The sequence below is a fragment of the Phyllobates terribilis genome, unplaced genomic scaffold (genome assembly GCF_046119375.1).
Source record: "Phyllobates terribilis strain yellow unplaced genomic scaffold, ASM4611937v1 Scaffold_2__4_contigs__length_985480577, whole genome shotgun sequence".
Classification (NCBI taxonomy): Eukaryota; Metazoa; Chordata; class Amphibia; order Anura; family Dendrobatidae; genus Phyllobates; species Phyllobates terribilis.
Window position 1 is genome coordinate 736,518,715 of NW_027362762.1, and position 20,500 is coordinate 736,539,214.

General features: G+C 40.6%; 1 protein-coding gene across 4 annotated transcripts in view; it reads right to left on the bottom strand.

Moving 5' to 3' along the window:
* The window catches only part of LOC141227176 (EF-hand calcium-binding domain-containing protein 4B-like), a 143,747-nt gene that overhangs the window by 71,331 nt on the left and 51,916 nt on the right, over positions 1 to 20,500 (bottom strand). For all 4 annotated transcript variants that reach the window (XM_073667209.1, XM_073667211.1, XM_073667210.1 and 1 more), the window contains 2 exons: positions 15,444 to 15,615; positions 4,060 to 4,206 (listed from right to left, as the gene is read on the bottom strand). In XM_073667209.1, coding sequence (XP_073523310.1) covers positions 4,060 to 4,206; positions 15,444 to 15,615 — 319 coding nt within the window. The remainder of the gene's footprint in view (positions 1 to 4,059; positions 4,207 to 15,443; positions 15,616 to 20,500) is intronic.

Here is a 20,500-nt window from a genome sequence, read left to right on the forward strand (position 1 = left end):
TCCGATATAATAATCACCAACTATTCTTGTTTTTTTTTCAGGTACTTTTTTCACTGGAAATGTTCATTTTTAAAATTTATTGTTCTAAATTTCTTTAAATGGATCCTTTTATTTCGCCACATGGCACATGATCTTCTCCTGCTTTTCTTTAATTACTTTATTTGATGTTTCTTTGATTATTATGATTCTATTAAAATTATTTTAATAGAATTATTTTATTTATTCTAAGAAAAATATATATAATAAATATACAGTGAGGGAAATAAGTATTTGATCCCTTGCTGTTTTTGTAATTTTGCCCATTCACAGACATGAACAGTCTATAATTTTAAGGGTAGGTTAATTTTAACATTGAGAGATAGAATATCCCAAAAATAAATCAAGAAAATGACATTGTATAAATTAGATAAATTTATTTGCATTTTGAAGCGAAAAATAAGTATTTGATCCCCTACAAACCATTATGAGTTCTGGCTCCTACAGACCAGTTAGACGCTCCTAATCAACTCGTTGCCTGCATTAAAGACAGCTGTCTTACATAGTCACCTGTATAAAAGACTCCTGTCCACAGACTCAATTAATCAATCAGACTCTAACCTCTACAACATGGGCAAGGCCAAAGAACTTTCTAAGCATGTCAGGAACAAGATCATATACCTGCACAAAGCTGGAATGGGCTACAAAACCATAAGTAAGACACTGGGTGAGAAGGAAACAACTGTTGGTGCAGTAGTAGGAAAATGCAAGAAATACAAAATGACTGTCAATCAACATCGAACTGGGGCACCATGCAAAATCTCACCTTGTGGGGTATCCTTGATCATGAGGAAAGTGAGAGATCAGCCTAAAACTACATGGGGGGAACTTGTTAATGATTTCAAGGCAGCTGGGACCACAGTCACACAGTAACACATTATGCCTTAAAGGTTTAAAATCCTGCAGTGCCCGCAAGGTCCCCCTGCTCAAAAAGGCACATGTGCAGGCCCGTCTAAAGTTTGCCAATGAACACCTGGAGATTCTGTGAGTTATTGGGAGAAGGTGCTGTCGTCAGATGAGACAAAAATTGAGCTTTTTGGCATTAACTCAACTTGCCGTGTTTGGAGGAAGAAGAAGGATGAGTACAACACTAAGAACATCGTCCCAACCGTGAAGCATGGTGGGGGAAACATCATACTTTGGGAGTGCTTTTTTGCAAAGGGGACATGATGACTGCATCGTACTGAAGGGAAGATGGATGGAGTCATGTATCGCGAGATTTTGTCAACAGCCTCCTTCCCTCAGTAAGAGCATTGAAGATGGGTCATGTCTGGGTCTTCCAACAAGACAATGACCCAAAACATATAGCCAAAGCAACAAAGGAGTGGCTCAAAAAGAAGAACAGTAAGGTCATGGAGTGGCTTAGCCAGTCTCCAGACCTTAATTCCATAGAAAACTTATAGAGAGAGTTGAAGCTCCGAGTTGCCAAGTGATATCCTCAAAATCGTAATGATTTAGAGATGATCTGCAAAGAAGAGTGGACCAAAATTCCTCCTGACATGTGCGCAACCCTCATCATCACCTACAAAAGACGTCTGACTGCTGTGCTTGCCACAAGGGTTTTGCCACCAAGTATTAAGTGTTGTTTGCCAGAGGGATCAAATACTTATTTCTCACTGAAAAATACAAAAAAAATTATCTAATTTATACAATGTAATTTTCTTGATTTTTTTTTGGATATTCTATCTCTCAATGTTAAAATTAATCTACCCTTAAAATTATAGACTGTTCATGACTTTGTCAGTGGGCAAACTTACAAAAACAGCAAATGATCAAATACTTATTTCCCCCACTGTATATATATATGAGTTTGTATGTTCTACCCGTGTTTGCATGCGTTTCCTCCGGGTTCTCCAGTTTACTCCCACACTCCAAAGACATACTGATAGGGAAATTATATTGTGGGCCCCAATGAGGACAGTGATGATAATGTCTGTAAAGCGCTGTGGAATTAATGGCGCTATATAACTGAGAAAAATAAAAAAAATAATAAGAAAAATACATATACATATATATATATACACACATGTATACAGTAGCTGTACTTGCAGCTGTAATCGCAGCAAAAGGTGGCGCTACAAAGTATTAACTCAAGGGGGTCGAATAATATTGCACGCCCCACTTTTCAGTTTTTAATTTGTTAAAAAAGTTTAAAATATCCAATAAATTTCGTTCCACTTCACGATTGTGTCCCACTTGTTGTTGATTCTTCCCCAAAAGATTTGAATTTTATATCTTTATGTTTGAAGCCAGAAATGTGGCAAAAGGTAGAAAAGTTCAAGGGGGCCAAATACTTTCACAATGCACTGTATATAATATAAAATATATAATGTATTATATAAAAACTAAATTGTGCCTCCCCCTTGGCACTTCAGCTGCTGATTTAATAAAGGTTCCTTGGAAGAGCACAGGAGATTCACGAGATCAGAGAAGGATATATTGAGATTTCACACCTATACACACAAACATTTGAGAAGTGTAAATTGGGTTAATATTCTACCTCTTCCAGCAGAAAATGCTGTCACCTATTCTGCCAAAACATTACATTTGTTACCCACTGATGTTACTCTGCTGTTACTAAGCAAATACATCTCCCACCACACTGGTCCTGTGTCCTGACAGCTTTGTAGTTTTCTCTGACCTTACTCCCGTTTTCTGATGCCATGGCACTGTTCAGTCCAGTGATTTTACTCCTCATCCCACACTCAGTGCTCCGATGCTTTACACCTAATCCTTGACATTGAACCAAAGCTTTTCTTTTCATTGTGTCCTCTGCATCATGGCTACTTTATTCTTTTACTAACCTTTAGTGACAATTGATTTATTTTTTGGATTCTGACTTTATCCTCTATGAAGACTTCTGGCTTGTTAGACTATTATCCCTCATGTTTAGTAACTATTTTACCTACTGCTCTTGGTCATTTATTGGATCTATCCTCATCACCATGTCTTAGCAATGGCCTGCATAAATAGCAGATTTTCCCTAGATTTCACTCTTAAAGTTATCATGTTAGTAGTCATTAATAGTATCCTGCAATCCCGTCAAGTCCTGCAGATCTGCTCGGCCACCCCTTGTGTTCCGTGCCAAAGTGCTATCCTTAATCTCAGGCTCTCTTGAGCTTGAATTTTTGGGTCACACCTCATGACATCTGACTATGGATCCTTTTACACATGAAAATTAACTTTAGTCATTTTATCAAGCAATTTCTAATATTTGAAAGGCAGATATTTATATGTAACAATATTGTATTTTGGGAATTTTAATCGATTGTCGTTCCTTCTGTTCTAATGACTGGTTGGTGTGAGGGAGTATAATATCGAGAAACAATCAGTTTCAGGTCATCAGAAAAGATTTGATCAACAAAAAACGTGAGAATTCCCATTTATTGTCCAATTGCTGCAAATGTTTATACTGTCCAACAATGATTGAGAACCTTTCCTTGACTTTTTTTTACATGACAGTCGCTTCCTGTAAAAGGCTATAAACTGTACACACTACCTCATATACATCAGATCCCAACCTAGCTTGGCTTTTCTTTACCTAAGGAAAAGATAGGGTTTACTGACTAAGTCACATACTAAATTCATGGGAAAAATGATAAACTGCAGGTTTAAAGTAATTTTTCACAAGGTTTATTTCCATAGCGTGGGGTTGAAATTTGTGGCTTTTGTATGATGTGAATTCTCCTCCCATTAATCTAGATGGAAAATGCACAGCATTTATGCTGTACGTGAACACAAAGAGATTTTATTTGTCTGCCATGTCTATATGAATAAAAGTAATATTGTCCAAGTGTGTATAATATCTATTCAAGGTTTATAGTACTCTTATGCTTTGTAGGCACATTTTCTTACTCTTCCTTAAAAACTAAATGAACACTATAAAACTCATATTCTGATTTGTAGAACACTTGTTACATTGCATAATGACACAGTACAGGCGTCACAAAAGATGTATTGCATAATTCTAGCAGCTAATGCCTTAGGAAAAGATATTGTAATTAAAAGTTGTATGAAACCCACTTTTTTAACATGATTTCCAGTGTTTCTTTCTCTTTTTTGGCTTCTTTGATTTGATTTGTGACTTTTGCCAAAAATTCCTCTAGGTTCTCCAACAAATGAGGTTCTTCATGACCAAGTCTGGTCCACAGTTTCCAGATTTCAGTTTCACTTGAATGAAATTAAAAAATGTGTTAATTTTCTCCTCTAATTAAAAATAATAAAATGAGCACATTTTGAAGCAATTTGTTTATTGAGTCAATGCATCTAAAAAAGTAATGTAGAATCTATTTGATTAAACATTTCTAACAATTCTGTTTATACAGCTCCTTCACAGGTTTATACAATTATATGAAAAAGTTTGGGCACCCATATTAATCTTAAGCTTAATGTTTTATAAAAATTGGTGTTTTTGCAACAGCTATTTCAGTTTGATATATGTAATAACTGTTGGACACAGTAATGTTTCTGCCTTGAAATGAGGTTTATTGTACTAACAGAAAATGTGCAATTTGCATTCAAACAAAATTTGACAGGTGCATAAGTATGGGCACCCTTATCATTTTCTTGTTTTAAATACTCCTACCTACTTTTTACTGACTTACTAAAGCACATTTTTTGGTTTTGTAACCTCATTGAGCTTTGAAATTCATAGCCAGGTGTATGCAATCATGAGAAAAGCTACTTAAAGTGGCCACTTGCAAGTTGTTCTCCTGTTTGAATCTCCTCTGAAGAGTGGCATCATGGGCTCCTCAAAAAAACTGTCAAATGATCTGAAAACAAAGATTATTCAACATAGTTGTTCAGGGGAAGGATACAAAAAGCTGTCTCAGAGATTTAACCTGTCAGTTTCCACTGTGAGGAACATAGTAAGGAAATGGAAGAACACAGGGACAGTTCTTGTTAAGGCCAGAAGTGGCAGGCCAAGAAAAACATCAGAAAGGCAGAGAAGAAGAATGGTGAGATCAGTCAAGGACAATCCTCAGACCACCTCCAGAGAGCTGCATCATCAACTTGCTGCAGATGGTGTCACTGTGCATCGGTCAACTATACAACGCACTTTGCACAAGGAGAAGCTGTATGGGAGAGTGATGCGAAAGAAGCCATTTCTGCAAGCACGCCACCAACAGAGTCGGCTGAGGTATGCAAAAGCACATTTGGAGAAGCCAATTTCTTTTTGGAAGAAGGTCCTGTGGACTGATGAAACCAAGATTGAGTTGTTTGGTCATACCAAAAGGCGTTATGCATGGCGGCAAAAAAACACAGCATTCCAAGAAAAACACATGCTACCCACAGTAAAATTTGGTGGAGGTTCCATCATGCCTTGGGGCTGTGTGGCCAATGCCGGCACCGGGAATCTTGTTAAAGTTGAGAGACGCATGGATTCCACTCAGTATCAGCAGATTCTTGACAATAATGTTCAAGAATCAGTGACAAAGTTGAAGTTACGCAGGGGATGGATCTTTCAGCAAGACAATGATCCAAAACACCGCTCCAAATCTACTCAGGCATTCATGCAGAGGAACAATTACAATGTTCTGGAATGGCCATCCCAGTCCCGAGACCTGAATATCATTGAACATCTGTGGGATCATTTGAAGAGGGCTGTCCATGCTCGGCGACCATCAAACTTAACTGAACTGGAATTGTTTTGTAAAGAGGAATGGTCAAAAATACCTTCATCCAGAATCCAGGAACTCATTAAAAGCTACAGGAAGTGACTAGAGGCTGTTATTTTTGCAAAAGGAGGATCTACTAAATATTAATGTCACTTTTCTGGTGAGGTGCCCATGCTTATGCACTTGTCAAATTTTGTTTGAATGCAGATTGCACATTTTCTGTTAGTACAATAAACCTCATTTCAAGGCAGAAACATTACTGTGTCCAACAGTTATTACATATATCAAACTGAAATAGCTGTTGCAAAAACACCAATTTTTGTAAAACATTAAGCTTAAGATTAATAGGGGTGCCCAAACTTTATATAACTGTATGTCCTCATGGTAACAGACGACAGACCAAGTCTGTGAGTTGTCTGATCTTGCAGTCATGTGTACTTTGTTTCAATCTGATATATTAGCTAACTAATTTTCCAGTTCATGGTAGGACCATTTCCACTTTCCTGACCAGTCACATTTTCCGGTGTTATCATACAAGTGATTTTAATGGCTCTAAAAAATTTTCTCATCAGGATATTCACATAATTTTTGCTTCTTTTTCTTTTGATACATGTTTTTTTTCCGCTGATATTAGGGGAAAAGGTAAAGAAAAATTGGAAATGCTTATCTATTTTTAATTTTTTTTTTAGATTTTTACAAACACAAAGGACTTTTAAAAACATTTTAAGTTGAGTTCCCCTTTTTGTATATATATATATATATATATATATATATATATATGAGGCAGTGCTAGAAACAAGACAAGACTAATGGTGATTCTTTTTTTGTTTTGTCTTATTTATTATTTTCTTGCTTTTTTATCTATTTATTTTTATTTATTAACATAACGTGCCCCCTTTAAGGTCTTATAAGGGGCATTTAAAAATATTAATACCATTTTTCAATGCTGATTATCCCTGTAACTGGAGCTGGTATGTTAACCCCAGTTACAGGGGAAATACACCCAGGTAGCTGCATTGCTGAAATGAATGGGCCTCTTAGGACCCAGCAGCTCCTGCTCTCTCAATATAACCAGCAATCTCACGATCATTTGGTCTGGAGCACTAACTGTGCTTCCTAATCTGTATACACATCACTTATTAGGGTTGTATTTACAGAGATCAGGAAGACAGACATAGTAATAAATCATGTTTGCCTTTTCTGTGGAGAGACTAGATGTGTCTAACAACCATCTGCCCATCCCCAAAGCTGAAATATCTGATGCAAGTGGCTTTCTCTGCATCAGTGCAGAGTTAATCACGGACCTCCCATATATTTAAAGTCTATAGACGTTTTTGTGTGAAATTATGTCCAATTTGCCTTTTTTCTGTTATTTGCGTTGTTCCAATACACACAAAGGAAGTAAACAAGAGTATAACTAAACATGTTGATATGCAATAATTTTCTGGGAGAAATACTTCATTTTCTGGAACAATTTCAAGGGTGTCAACACGTTTGGCCATCACTGTATTCCTGTACACCTTGATAAAGGGTGTTGTATCCTTAGGCTAAACCCTCCCTTGTTACACAACTACACATCATCTGATATGCTTCAACCCATAAGTATTCAAATTTATACAGCTTACAGTTGAAAAATCTTCATAAAAAGGTTAAGTGCACACGAAGCATTTTTGATGTGTTTTCGTGACGGTTTTTCTCCGCAGAAACGCAGAGAAAACGCTATGTAATCCATGTGCCAGCTATTGCAATGGCAATCCTCTTGTGCTGTGCACATGATGAGGAAATTTCCGCTCAGGATTGCCATTGCGGAAAAAAACGCAGCATATCCATTCTATGCATCATTTCTGCAACATTTCCCACCCATTGACTTTAATTAAAACGCGGTAAATCCGCAGGTATAATATTTATACCTGCAGATTAGCTGCGTTTCAATTAAAGCCAATGGGAGGTGAAACGCTGCGGAAACACTGCGGGTGGTAGCCGGGTCGGCAGAAGAGGAGTACTGATAACAGCGAGAGCGACGCGGCTGAAGGTAGTAGTACTGTCCTCAGCTGAGTCGGGTGCCACGAGGTGTAAAAAAAAGAAAAAAAAAAGAACACTATACTCACCTGTCCGACGGCTCCCGGTGTCCTCCCGATCTGTTCAGCCGGGCGGCCGGCGGTACACTGCCGGGAGCGTGCTCGATCCCAGCATTGTACTGCGCTGCCAGGACCTGCGGTCATGTGATGGTCAAATTAGCTCTCAGCTGAAGATCAGCTGAGAGCTCATGTGACCTTACTTTACAGCAGCGGTGTTGCGTGGGAACATTCTCATCATTCCTTGTCAGTGTACATTGCTGTCTTCTACAGCAGTGACATTAGTAATTGCTGATGTCACTGCTGTAGAAGTGACCCGGATCGCCGAGGGGCAATCATGACGGAATTGTGGACTACGCCGTGATGGCGGACAGATGAGGGATATGGTTGTTTTTTATTTTACATTTTTTTCAGGAGACGAAGGATTCGGGGACTGAGAGTATAATAAAAAAAAATTTTTAAAACCGTGTGCTTTTTATTTAATTAAAATACTTTATTCTGGCCATGTATATATTGAAAAATCGGCGACAACTTTACTACGCGGTTAGTAATGGGGTGTCTTATAGACGCCCTTTATTACTAACCTGGGCTTCATGTCAGCCGCCAATACGAGGCTGACGTGAACCCCAACCCCATTACCACACTCGCCACTGCTACAGGACAGTGGGAAGAGCAGAGGCTAAGTGCTAGATTTGACGCATCTTATGGATGCACCATTTCTGGGACTGCTGACGGGTGATATTATTAGCCGTGGAGGGGGCAAGTATCCATGGCCCCTTCTCTGGCTATTAATATCAGCCCGCAGCTGTCTGTTTAGCCTTTTCTGGTTAGATTTTATAGAGGGACCCTACGTCAATTTTTTTTCTGGGGTCCCCCTGTAATCGAGCCAGTAAAGGTCAAACAAACAGCTGTGAGCTAATATTAATAGCCTGGGAACATTGTTGGCTAATGGCCCCTTCCCCGGCTACTAATATCAGCCCCCAGCCGTCGGCTTTCCCTCTGCTTGTTATAAAATTGACATGGGAGCCCACGCCCTTTCTTTTTTTCATTTTAGGTTCTGTGCCAACAATCTGGACGTTGTCTGTAATAGGATGAAGCTGGTGCCGGGAATAAAAACCGCGCTCCTCCGTGGTGAAGAAATTTGACGAGAGATTGTATATATTTAACAATCTTGTAGTTTATTATTAAAAGCTACGATTACTACGCGTACAACCTTACAAGATCCCTAGGGATTCTGTGCTGGCTGCAGCCCTTCGCTACAAATTCTTACATGAGTTGTGCATTACACATCTCACAAAGGTGAGCACATTTCCTTTTACCCACTTGGTTGTTGTTGGATAACAGCGCTCTCTCTACTTATTTTCAACAATCTGGACATAGCAGCACTTTGGATGCATATTTTTGCTGCGTCCAAAACGTTGCATTCTACTGAATGCAGGTAAATCCACATGTGTTCACTGAACCATGCGGATTTACCGCATTCAATATTTTCTAGTGGTCAAATTTCTGTTGCGGAGACCAGCGACTCCGCAAGAGAATTTGACATGCTGCAGTCCTGAAAGATGCGCCACATGTCAGTGTCCACGGGTGATTCGCAGCCTCAGATGCACGTATAATGGACATGGGATTTCTAGAGATCCCATCCACTATGCTGTAACATCTGGACGTTACGAGTTTGACGCTGTATAAACACACAGTGTCAAACCTGCAGTGGCTCCTGATCGTGGCCACGTACCCAAACTCACCCGCAGAATGTCAATTTCTGTAACGGACACGCTAGTCTCTGCTGCAGACTTTGACCGATTGAAGTGTCATTATATGTGGTGGATTCACATGTACCGACAACAAAAGTGCAGCATTAGTACACTGCGTTTTGGACGCAGCAAAAATACGCTGCATCCAAAGTGCTGCTTGTTGCTGTTTGTGGCGACGTAGTGGCTAACGAAACAGCTGTGAGCTGTTAATGGCCAGGGACCATGTTTGCCTACTGGTACCTTCCTAGGCTAAAAATAGCAGCTCACAGCTGCCCCAGAAATTACATGAATGGAAATGCTAATGACATTGGGTGAATGGGATTAGCTGACACCTAGCTCTTTTGTTTGGTGATGAATAACCTCATGACCTAATATCAACATGGGTTTACCAGGGACCGTTCCTGTCAAACTAATCTGATCAGTTTTTATGAGGAGGCAAGTTCTGGACTGGACCAAGGAAATGCAGTGGATGTTGTGTATATGGACTTTTCAAAAGCTTTTGATACGGTTCCACACAAAAGGTTGATACATAAAATGAGAACAATGGGGATAGGGGAAAATATATGTATGTGGGTTAAGAATTGGCTCAGTGATAGGAAACAAAGGGTGGTTATTAATGGAAAACACTCAGACTGGGTCTCAGTTAACAGTGGGGTACCACAGGGGTCAGTATTGGGCCCCCTTCTTTTTAACATATTTATTAATGACCTTGTAGGGGGCATACAGAGTAATATTTCAATATTTGCAGATGACACTAAACTCTGCAGGGTAATCAATACAGAGGAGGACAATTTTATATTACAGGAGGATCTATGTAAACTAGAAGCTTGGGCTGATAAATGGCAAATGAGCTTTAATGGGGATAAATGTAAGGTAATGCACTTGGGCAGAGGAAATAAAATGTATAATTATATGCTTAATTGTAAAACACTGGGCAAAACTGTAACTGAAAAAGACCTGGGTGTATTGGTGAACGACAAGCTCACGCTTAGTGGCCAGTGTCAGGCTGCTGCTGCAAAGGCAAATAAAATAATGGGATGCATTAAAAGAGGCATAGATGCTCATTAGGAGAACATAATTTTACCTCTATACAAGTCATTAGTGCGACCACACTTAGAATACTGTGTACAGTTCTGGTCTCCGGTGTATAAGAAAGACATAGCTGAACTAGAGCGGGTGCAGAGAAGAGCGACCAAGGTTATTAGAGGACTGGGGGGTCTGCAATACCAAGACAGGCTATTACACTTGGGGTTATTTACTGTGGAAAAAAGAAGGCTTAGGGGTGATCTTATTACTATGTACAAGTATATGAGGGGACAGTACAAAGACCTTTCTACTGATCTTTTTACTCTGAGGCCTGAGACGGGGACAAGGGGGCATCTTCTACGCCTGGAGGAAAGAAGGTTTAAATATAATCACAGACGGGGATTCTTTACTGTAAGCAGTGAGACTATGGAACTCTCTGCCTTATGATGTTGTAATGAGTGATTCACTGTTAAAATTTAAGAAGGGCATGGATGCCTTTCTTGAAAAGTATAATATTACAGGTTATAAATACTAGATTCCTTGATAGGGCGTTGATCCAGGGAACTAGTCTGATTGTCGCATGGAGTCGGGAAGGAATTTTTTTCCCCAATGTGTAGCTTAGTGTTTGCCACATGGTTTTTTTTTGCCTTCTTCTGGATCAACATGTTAGGCTATGGGTTGAACTAGATGGACTTAGTCTTCCTTCAACCTTAAAAACTATGTTACTATGTTACTATGTTAAGGTGTCAATCAGACTCTTTCATCACCAAACCTAATTAAAGTAAAGTAAAGAGTTAAATAAACACACAGCCACAGAGCAAACACTTTATTTGAAATACAACAAACACATTCTTTAATCATTTAAATTAACCAATATACTCACCCCAGTTCTGACGGTAATCCAAGGGTTAAAGCAATGTCCCACCAAATAACTTTATTTAGCTCCAAAAAGCATTGGTGTACAAAAACGCTTCAAAAACCGCATAAAAAAATCGCATAAAAAAAGCGTCAAAAATGCGTCAAAACCGCGCGGTTTTTCCATAGCATTTTTCCTGCCAAGGAGATGCAGAACACTGCAGAAATTTCTGCTTCAAATCCTGAACGTGCGCACATAGCCTAAAAAAAGATAATATGGTGAAAATACTCACTTGACTAAAATTGAGCACATTGGAGATAAAGAGTTAAATCATAAGATTATACCTTCCTGCTTCCCCCTTGATTTTTACCTATTTTGTTACATTACAACCTGAGTTTAAATATTTTTCTAATCTGATTTGTGTGTGATGCATCAGCACTAAATAGTCTAAATTGGTGAGGTGAAGTGAGAAAAATATAGGCAAAAATTAAATTTATGGAATCAAACAGCTAAAAATTGGCATGTGTATATGTATTCACTCCTTTTGCGATGAAGCCCCTAAAAATTTCTGGTGCAAGCAGTTACCTTTATAAGTCACATGCTTAGTGAAAGTAAGTCCACCTGCAACCTAAGTGTCACATGGTCTGTCAGTATATACACATCTTTTCTGAATGGCCACAGAGGCTGCAACATCATTAAGCAAGAGGCACCACTAACCAAACAACACCATGAAGACCAAGGAGATCTCCAAACAAATCAGGGACAAAGTTGTTGAGACATACAAGTCAGGGTTGGGTTATAAAAAAATATTCCAATCTCTGATGATCCACCGAAGCAGCATCAAATCTGTTATTATCAAATGAAAAGAACATGGTACCACAACAAACCAGCCAAGAGAGGACCGCAGACCAAAACTCTCAGTCCAGGAAAGGAGGGCATTAATCAGTGCGGTAGCACAGAGACCAAAGGTAACCCTGAAGGAGCTGCTGCGTTCCCAAGCAGAGACTGAAGTATCTGTCCATACAACCACAATAAGCTGTACACTCCATAGAGGTGGTCTTTATGGAAGAGTGGGCAGAAAAAATCCTTTTTTTACACACAAAAATTGTAAGGCTCATTTTGAGTTAGCCAAAATACATGTGGGAGACTGCACAAATGTATGGAGGAAAGTGCTGTGGTCAAATGAGACCAAAATTGTACTTTTTGGCCACCAATGTAAACGCTATGTTTGGCGCCAAAGCAACACAGCTCTTCACCCCAAGAACACACCATGCTGTGGGGATGTTTTTTGGCAGCACATGGAAAATGGTCCTAGTAGTGGGGAAGATAGAAGGTGCAACATACAGGAATATTCTTGAGCATAACCTGTTTCAGTCTGTCAGTGACTTGAGACTAGGATGGAGGTTCACCTTCCAACAAGACAAGCCAAAGCATACTGCTAAAGCAACATTTGAGTGGTTTAAGGGGAAATGTGTAAATGTTTTGGAGTGGCCCAGTCAAAGCCCAGACCTTAATCCAATAGAGAATCTGTGGTCAGACTTGAAGTTTGCTGTTCACCAGAGGAAACCATCTAACTTGAAAGAGATGGAGTAGTTTTGCCTTGAGGAATGGGCAAAAATCCCAGTGACAAGATGTGGAAAGCTCATGGAGACTTATCCAAAGAGACTTGCAGCTATATTTGCAGCAAAAGGAGGCTCTACAAAGTATTGACTTTAGGGGGGTAAATAGTTATGCACACTGAAGTTTTCAGTTATTTTGCTCTATTTGTTGTTTGCTTCACAATAAAAAAAAACAAATGTTCGCAGTTGTAGGCATGTTCACAGGCCACTGTACATACTGTACATGGGAAAAACCTGTAATTTAAAATGAGCTGTGGTGAAAAGTCGGCCAGTGGCACCGCCAGATTAGTCACGTCTCTCCATATATTGCCTGGCTGGCTTTTCAAACTTTGCTTTCTCTGAAATGCAAGAGCATTTTAGAGAAAAACATACCTGGTTGTAATCATGTAGCCAGGTTTTGATTCATGCTGCCCATTGTTTGGGCAGCATGAATTCAGTGACAGTTTCCATTTAAAGCATTTGTATAGCATAGGATTTGGATCTCTGTCTCAGAAATGATTAAATCTGACCTCAGTATTATCCCCTTTACAGCCTGTGACGTATTAGTACGCACAGGCTGTAATCCCCCGGTTCAGTGAGGGCTCCGGCGCTGAGCCCGCACTGAACCGGGCACATGTCAGCTGATTATTACAGCTGATATGTGCCCGCAACAGCTGCGGGTGGAATCGCGATCCACCCACGGCTGTTAACATGTTAAATGCCGCTGTCAAACTCTGACAGCGGCATTTAGCAGCGCCTCGACGGAAGCGCGTCACTTACCCCGCCCATCGGTGACCCCGTCACGTGATCGCGGGTCACCGATGGGTGGTCATGACAACCCTGGGTCTGCAGCAGACTCCAGTGGTTGTCATGAGCTGGTCGCTATGAGCGCCACCTAGTGGTCGGCGCTCATAGCACAGGACCATTTCTGCTACATACAGGTGATCTGCTGATCATCTGTATGTAGCAGAGGTGATCAAACAAGTGCCGCTTCTAGTCTCCTATGGAGACTATAGAAGCAAGCAAAAAGTGAAAAAAAAATGTTTTTAAAAATATTAAAAAAATAAAAAAAATATAAAAGTTTAAATCACCCCCCTTTTGCCCCATTCAAAATAAAATAATAAAAAAAAAAACCTACATACACATATTTGGTATAGCCTCGTTCAGAATCGCCAGATCTATCAATATAAGAAAAGAATTAATCCGATCGGTAAACGGCGTAACAAGAAAAAAATTCTAAACGCCAGAATTACGTTTTTTGGTCACCACAACATTGCAATAAAATGCAATAACGGGCGATCAAAACATCTTATCTACCCCAAAATGGTATCAATAAAAACTTCAGCTCGGTGCACAAAAAATAAGCCCTCACCCGGCCCCAGATCCCGAAAAATGGAGACGCTACAGGTCTTAGAAAATGGCGCTGATTTTTAATTTTTTTTTCACCACTTAAATGAAAAAGAACCCATACATGTTTGGTGTCTACGAACTCGTAATGACCTGGAGAATAATAATAGCAGGTCAGTTTTAGCATTCAGTGAACGTGGTAAAAAAAAATAAAAAAAAAACATCTGTGGTATTGCACTTTTTTTGCAATTTCACCGCACTTGGAATTTTTTTCCCATTTTCCTGTACACGATATGGTAAAACTAGTAATGGCATTGAAAAGTACAACTCGTCCCGCAAAAAATAAGCCCTCACACGGCCATATTGTCCAAAAAGTAAAAACGCTATGGCTCTGGGAACAAGGGGAGCAAAAAATGAAAATGCAAAAACGGAAAATCCCAGGGTTGCGAAAGGGTTTAACTTAGCTGATACAGAATTTTTCATTAATTTAGATTGAAAGAAAATGATATTCAAGACTTAATATTTACATTGTGATTATTGTTAACACTGTCACAATCTGCTATTATTCAGTGTTTAATGCTATTTAAAGGGAATCTGTCAGCAGGCTTTTGCCACTTACTCTGAGAGCAGCATAATATAGAGACAGAGATTCCAGTGATGAGGTGTCACTTGCTGGGTTGCATAGTGTAGTTTTAATTAAATGACTGTTTTATTAGCAGGAGGTTATCATTGCATAACTAGTAAACTGGCTTCCAGGTAGTCAAGCACATTCATGAGCTCTGTATAACTGCACCCTGGTTGGCAGCTTTCTGTGTACACTGTACATGGGCAGAAAACTGCCAATCAGTGGTATGGGCAGCCGGTTATATAAAGCTCAACATTGAGAAAACTGATAGATCTGCAGCAGAGAAAACTGTGATTTTATCAAAATTATAGCAAGCAGCCCAGTAAGTGACACATTGCTTGAATCAGGGTCTCAGCTGCTATATTATCCTGCACTCAGATGGGGTAGCAGAAACTTGGTGACAGATTCCCTTTGGAGACAAAATTATAAAAGGACAGAACAAGTAATTCAATAAAAATAATCATAGTTAAAGATTTCTCTTTTAATGGAAGTAAAGCAAAATCCTCACTCTTCAAACACACTGTGGGCTCCAAGCTGCTCCATAAAGGACTTAAATTGTTTCCTCTCCTCTGTGTCTGCTTCCTCTAATGACAGAGAATGCGGAAACTCTGTCGTTCTTTTTGTCGATTTTCTTTTCCTTGTTTGGGTCCACTGATTCCCACCTGAATTGATGAGGTTTTCTAAAATACATAGAAAGGGGACATTATCCAAGACAAACATAGTAACTGATGTCATGCATAAGATGTTATCGCATGGAGGATAGACTGGAGCCAATTAGGTTAAAAAAATCAGGAAAGGTAATGACTCAGCAAGAGAGGTCTTACAAGTTTCTGTAGAAGTTTTCATTCTACTTTGGTTTAATTTAGAATTAAATGATTTTATGGCCATGGCAAATCCAATAAACCACATCATGAGTCATGACAATATGTCATGCCACATCTTTCCTTAGCCATATTGGAATAGATTCAAAACAGAGGTGAAATATAAAGTTATGATTATGGTTCTCCTTGTTTTGAGATTCGCTCTTGCTTTAAGTCAAAAAGTCATGAAAACTAGTAAATGTAAGCTGGGCTAAATATAAGATTTCACAAATACCAGCACAAAATAGTAATAGACTGGCAACATAATGGTAGAAAACTAGTTTCTGGTTGTGATGTTACAACTTAAGCTTCCGAGATTTAGAGCTTGCAGCTGCTTCTCAGACCTGTAGTTTAAAGGGACCCATATGATCCTTTTGTCTCATAGCAAAATATCAGTAATAAAAAAGACCCAATAATTGGGGTGGGGTGAGTAAGATAGGGTCACAGGTGAGGTCTTAGGCTATGTTCCCACATGTTGTGTTCTTTTTTACGTCAGAAATCTGCAGCAAAACTGATCTCTAGCAAGAAATCAGCTGAGTTAAAAACGCTGGTTTTGCTGCATTTTTTGATGCGTTTTTTGTGTGCATATTTTCAGCGTTTTTTTCACTGTCCTTCTGTCTCTATTCATACATGTACATAAAGGTCTGTGAAAAAAGAGAACCCCATTTTATTTTGCCATCAAAACGCTGAAAAAATGTGCCTGTGTTTTTTCGTGCGTTTTTTTAGCGTTTTTTTCACCACCCATTACTTTCTATCGGTGAAAAAAAGCTAAAAAAATCCTGAAAGACGTGACATGCTCTATTTTCCAAAAACCCAACCAAGCCACTAAATACACAGCAAAAAAAAAAAACAAGATGTGTGAACAGAGAATTCTGGTTTCTCATGAACTGCAAAACGCAGCTGAATATTTGCATAAAAATCTGCAGCAAAATACGCTGCAAAACACAACGTGTGTGAACATAGCATAAGGCTAAAACCGTCTTTTGCTGGAAATACATGGAAATAATATGTTCTTTGGAACATATATTAGTATATTCTTTGGAGTTACAACCACTCTGAAATCTTTCAGGACTTTTGAAACCAGGCATAGTAGACTTTGATATATGCTTGGGATCATTGTCATGTGGGAATGTCCAAAGACACCCAAGCTTCATTTTCCTCACTTAGAGCATGGCTCTTTCTCCTAACATTTCCTGACACTTGATTTAAACCATCTTTCCCTCCATACACTGTGTAACGCTAGTCACTACTTACAAACATGCCGTGAGGTAGAGAAGTCGGGGAGTCCGAGGTACGCCATTAGGGTATGTCATAAACAGAGAGGTGAGTCAAAGGTGTGGGCAGGTCTTGGGTCAAAATTCCAAGAAGGTAAATCTAGGAAGAGTCAATGTCTTTTCTATGTTTTTGCATCCTTTTTATTGTTTGTGGAAGACCATGATCTTTTCACTTAACTTTTTCTACCACACTTTATGAATGAATATTAGTGAACTAGAGGCCAATGCCCATGAGGAATGGGCTAAGATTTATCAGGAACACTGCCAGTAACTAGTGTTTTTTTTTTTACTTTTACAGCAGGTCATAACAGCTAAAGCGTGCTATGCTTGTCATGAAAGGGTTGACTAATTCTGAGACTGCAGTAATCAATAAAAGTGGCATTTTGTGTTGATTTTGGAAAAACAATTTGTTACATTAGTTGTAAGATATTTAAAGGGGTGGTCCGAAACCAAAGTTAATTCTAACTGTCTATATATTTAATGTAATAATGTAATCACTTTTCTAATATTGTTTAATTAAAAATTCCCTATCATTCCAGCTATAATCTATATTTCTGGTTTTTTTTTGTTTTTTTTGTTACTTCCATTTTGATTAGTGATGAGCGAGCATCTCACTGCTCGAGATGCTCGGAGCTCGCCGAGTATGCCCGGGCTTGCTCGGCGGGAGCTCGGATCCCCTCCCTGCATGTTTGGCGCTCTTTAGAGCGCCAATCAACATGCAGGGACTGTCTGCCACACACTGTAATTCCACAGCCATGTTGGTTGTGGCATTACAGTGATTGGCTGGCCGCTCAGCGTCATCAGTTTTATATCAGACCTGGCACCGCCATGCTCGTCACAGTCACTCCGGAATCAGACAGTGTAGGGAGAGCTGCTGCTGAGCTAGGGAGAGATTTGCTTGTTTCTAGTTAGTGTAACACATATCCATCTCAACTAACAGTCCTTTTGAGGTCTAATCCAGCTGCAGAGATATCAGTGCTAGGCAGGCAGGCAGGGTATATAGCAGACGGCAGTGTACATAGCAAGAGGGTCCATTCCAGTTCTGTCTGCTCATGCTTTTACAGATATTTGTAGAGATAGGCCCAGGTATCAGGGGCCAGGAAAATTTTTTTTTTATCTTAATCCTGATTATTTGCTTAAAAAGCAATCCAGAGAACACCCTTTATCTGCGCCATTTGCTTGTTGGCACTGCAGAATACAGCCAGGTCCTTTCCATATTACAACGCTAAAAATCCAACTATTTAAAACTGTGGTTTGTCCGTCACACGGATCACATATAATTGCGCTGAAAATATTTCCTTTTCTGACCCACATTGAAATTTTTTTGCAGTGTGTCAGTGAAGCTATTGACACCAGTTTGCTGTTAAAAATAGTTACCTACAGGCCAGCTATTTAAAACTGTGGTTTGTCCATCACACAAATCATATATAATTGCACTGAAAATATTGCCATTTCTTGCCTCCATTGAAATTTTGTTGCAGTGTGTCAGTGAACTGATTGACATGAGGTCGGCGCTGTTAAAAATAGTTACCTACAGACCAGCTATTTAAAACTGTGGATTGTCCGTCACACGGATCACATACAAGTTCACTCCAAATTCAGCCATCTGTAGTGAGCGTGGAAGATGTTGCCCTCCATTTAAAAGATTCGGGCCTCTCGTCTGGTCCACTTGAAGCGGGGCAAGAGGAGATCACATGTAGCGATGCCCAAATATTTGAGCAGCCACGGTCATACAAAGGCGGCGGTGAGAAAGTGTCACAAGAGGTGGATGATGATGAGATGATGATGAGACATAATTGCCAGAAAGTCAGGAGGAGGACCAGGGTGCGGGGAAGTGGAAGATGAGGTGGTGGATGATATAGTAACTGACCCAACCTGGCAGGAGGTCATGCAGGACGAGGACAGCAGCACACAGGGAGAGGGGGGCAGAGCACCCCCAACAGGCAGGAAGAAGCAGTGTGGTGGCCGCAAACAGAAGGCGGGCAACCGTTGCCCATAACACCAACATGATGGAAGTTGCCAATACAACTGTTAGGTCTTCCCGAGTCTAGTTGTTTTTTAAAGAATCTGCCGATAACCCCAAAAAGGCCATTTGCACCACCTACCAGCCTGACCACAACTAGCATGATCAGGCACATGGCAGCAAAGCACCCGATCCCATTGTCCAGGAACAATGTCTGTGGTGAACACGACTGCTTCTTCCGCTGTTGTGCATGCAAGCCAATCCCCTGTCCATAGAGCATGCGAAGATGCCTCCTGCCCTGCACCTGTCGTTGCACACTTTCAACTAGCACCATCAGCAAGTACATCCTTGTCCCAGCGCAGCGTTCTGTTGCCCATACCCCAGTCCTTGGAACGCAAGCGCAAATACGCAGCCAACGCCCCACAGGCCACACTACTAAATTCCCACAATTTGTGACTGCTTGCGCTCAAAATGTTGCCTTTCAGGCTCGTGGAGTTTGAAGCTTCCCGCAACCTGATGGCAGCGGCCGTCCCTTGGTACTCGGTCCCCAGCCACCACTATTTCTCCCGGTGTGCCATCCCCGCATTACAAAAGCACGTGTCCCACAACATTAGTCGTGCCCTCAACAATGCAGTTACAGGGAAAGTCCACCTAACCACGGACACGTGGACAAGTGCTTGTGGACAGGGACGGTACATCTCGCTGACAGCACACTGGGTTAACATAGTGGAAGCCGGGACCCAGTCAATCAGGATTGCCCCCACAGCCTTCAGATCCTGCACCTCATCCTCCTCCTCCTCCTCTTCAGCCTCCATCTCCGAAATTACCACACCAGTCACAAGCTGGAAGCACTGCAGCACTGCCTCAGCCAAGTGGCAACAGGCTGTGCTGAAGCTAATATGCTTAGGTGACAAACCGCACAATGCTGAAGAGTTGTGGACAGCTCTGAAAGGGCAGGCAGATCTGTGGCTGACACCGCTGAACCTACAGCCAGGCATGGCTGTGTGTGACAATGGCCGGAACTTGACGGCGGCTCTGAGACGAGGCGAGCTCACACACGTACCATGCCTGGCCCATGTGCTTAACCTCGTGGTTCAGTGGTTTCTCAAATCCTACCCGGAGCTGCCGGATCAGCTTGTTAAAGTACGTCGCCTGTGTGTCCATTTTAGAAAGTCAGCTACAGCTTCCGCTGCCCTTGCCATGTTTCAGTAGCGTTTGCAGCTTCCGGCTCACAGACTGGTGTGTGATGTCCCAACCCATTGGAACTCTACACTGCATTCATTGCATAGGCAAACACAATGGGAGACCCACTTCCTAATAATGGGAACATTTTTTTTCAGGAGGCCCTCCTCTACGTCTCTTCCAAGGGGCATTTGAGTAGGTCCAAATTTTTGGCAGCCCTTGCATTCACTGCATAGGCAAACAGTATGGGAGACCCATTTCCTAATAATGGGAACCTTGTTTTCAG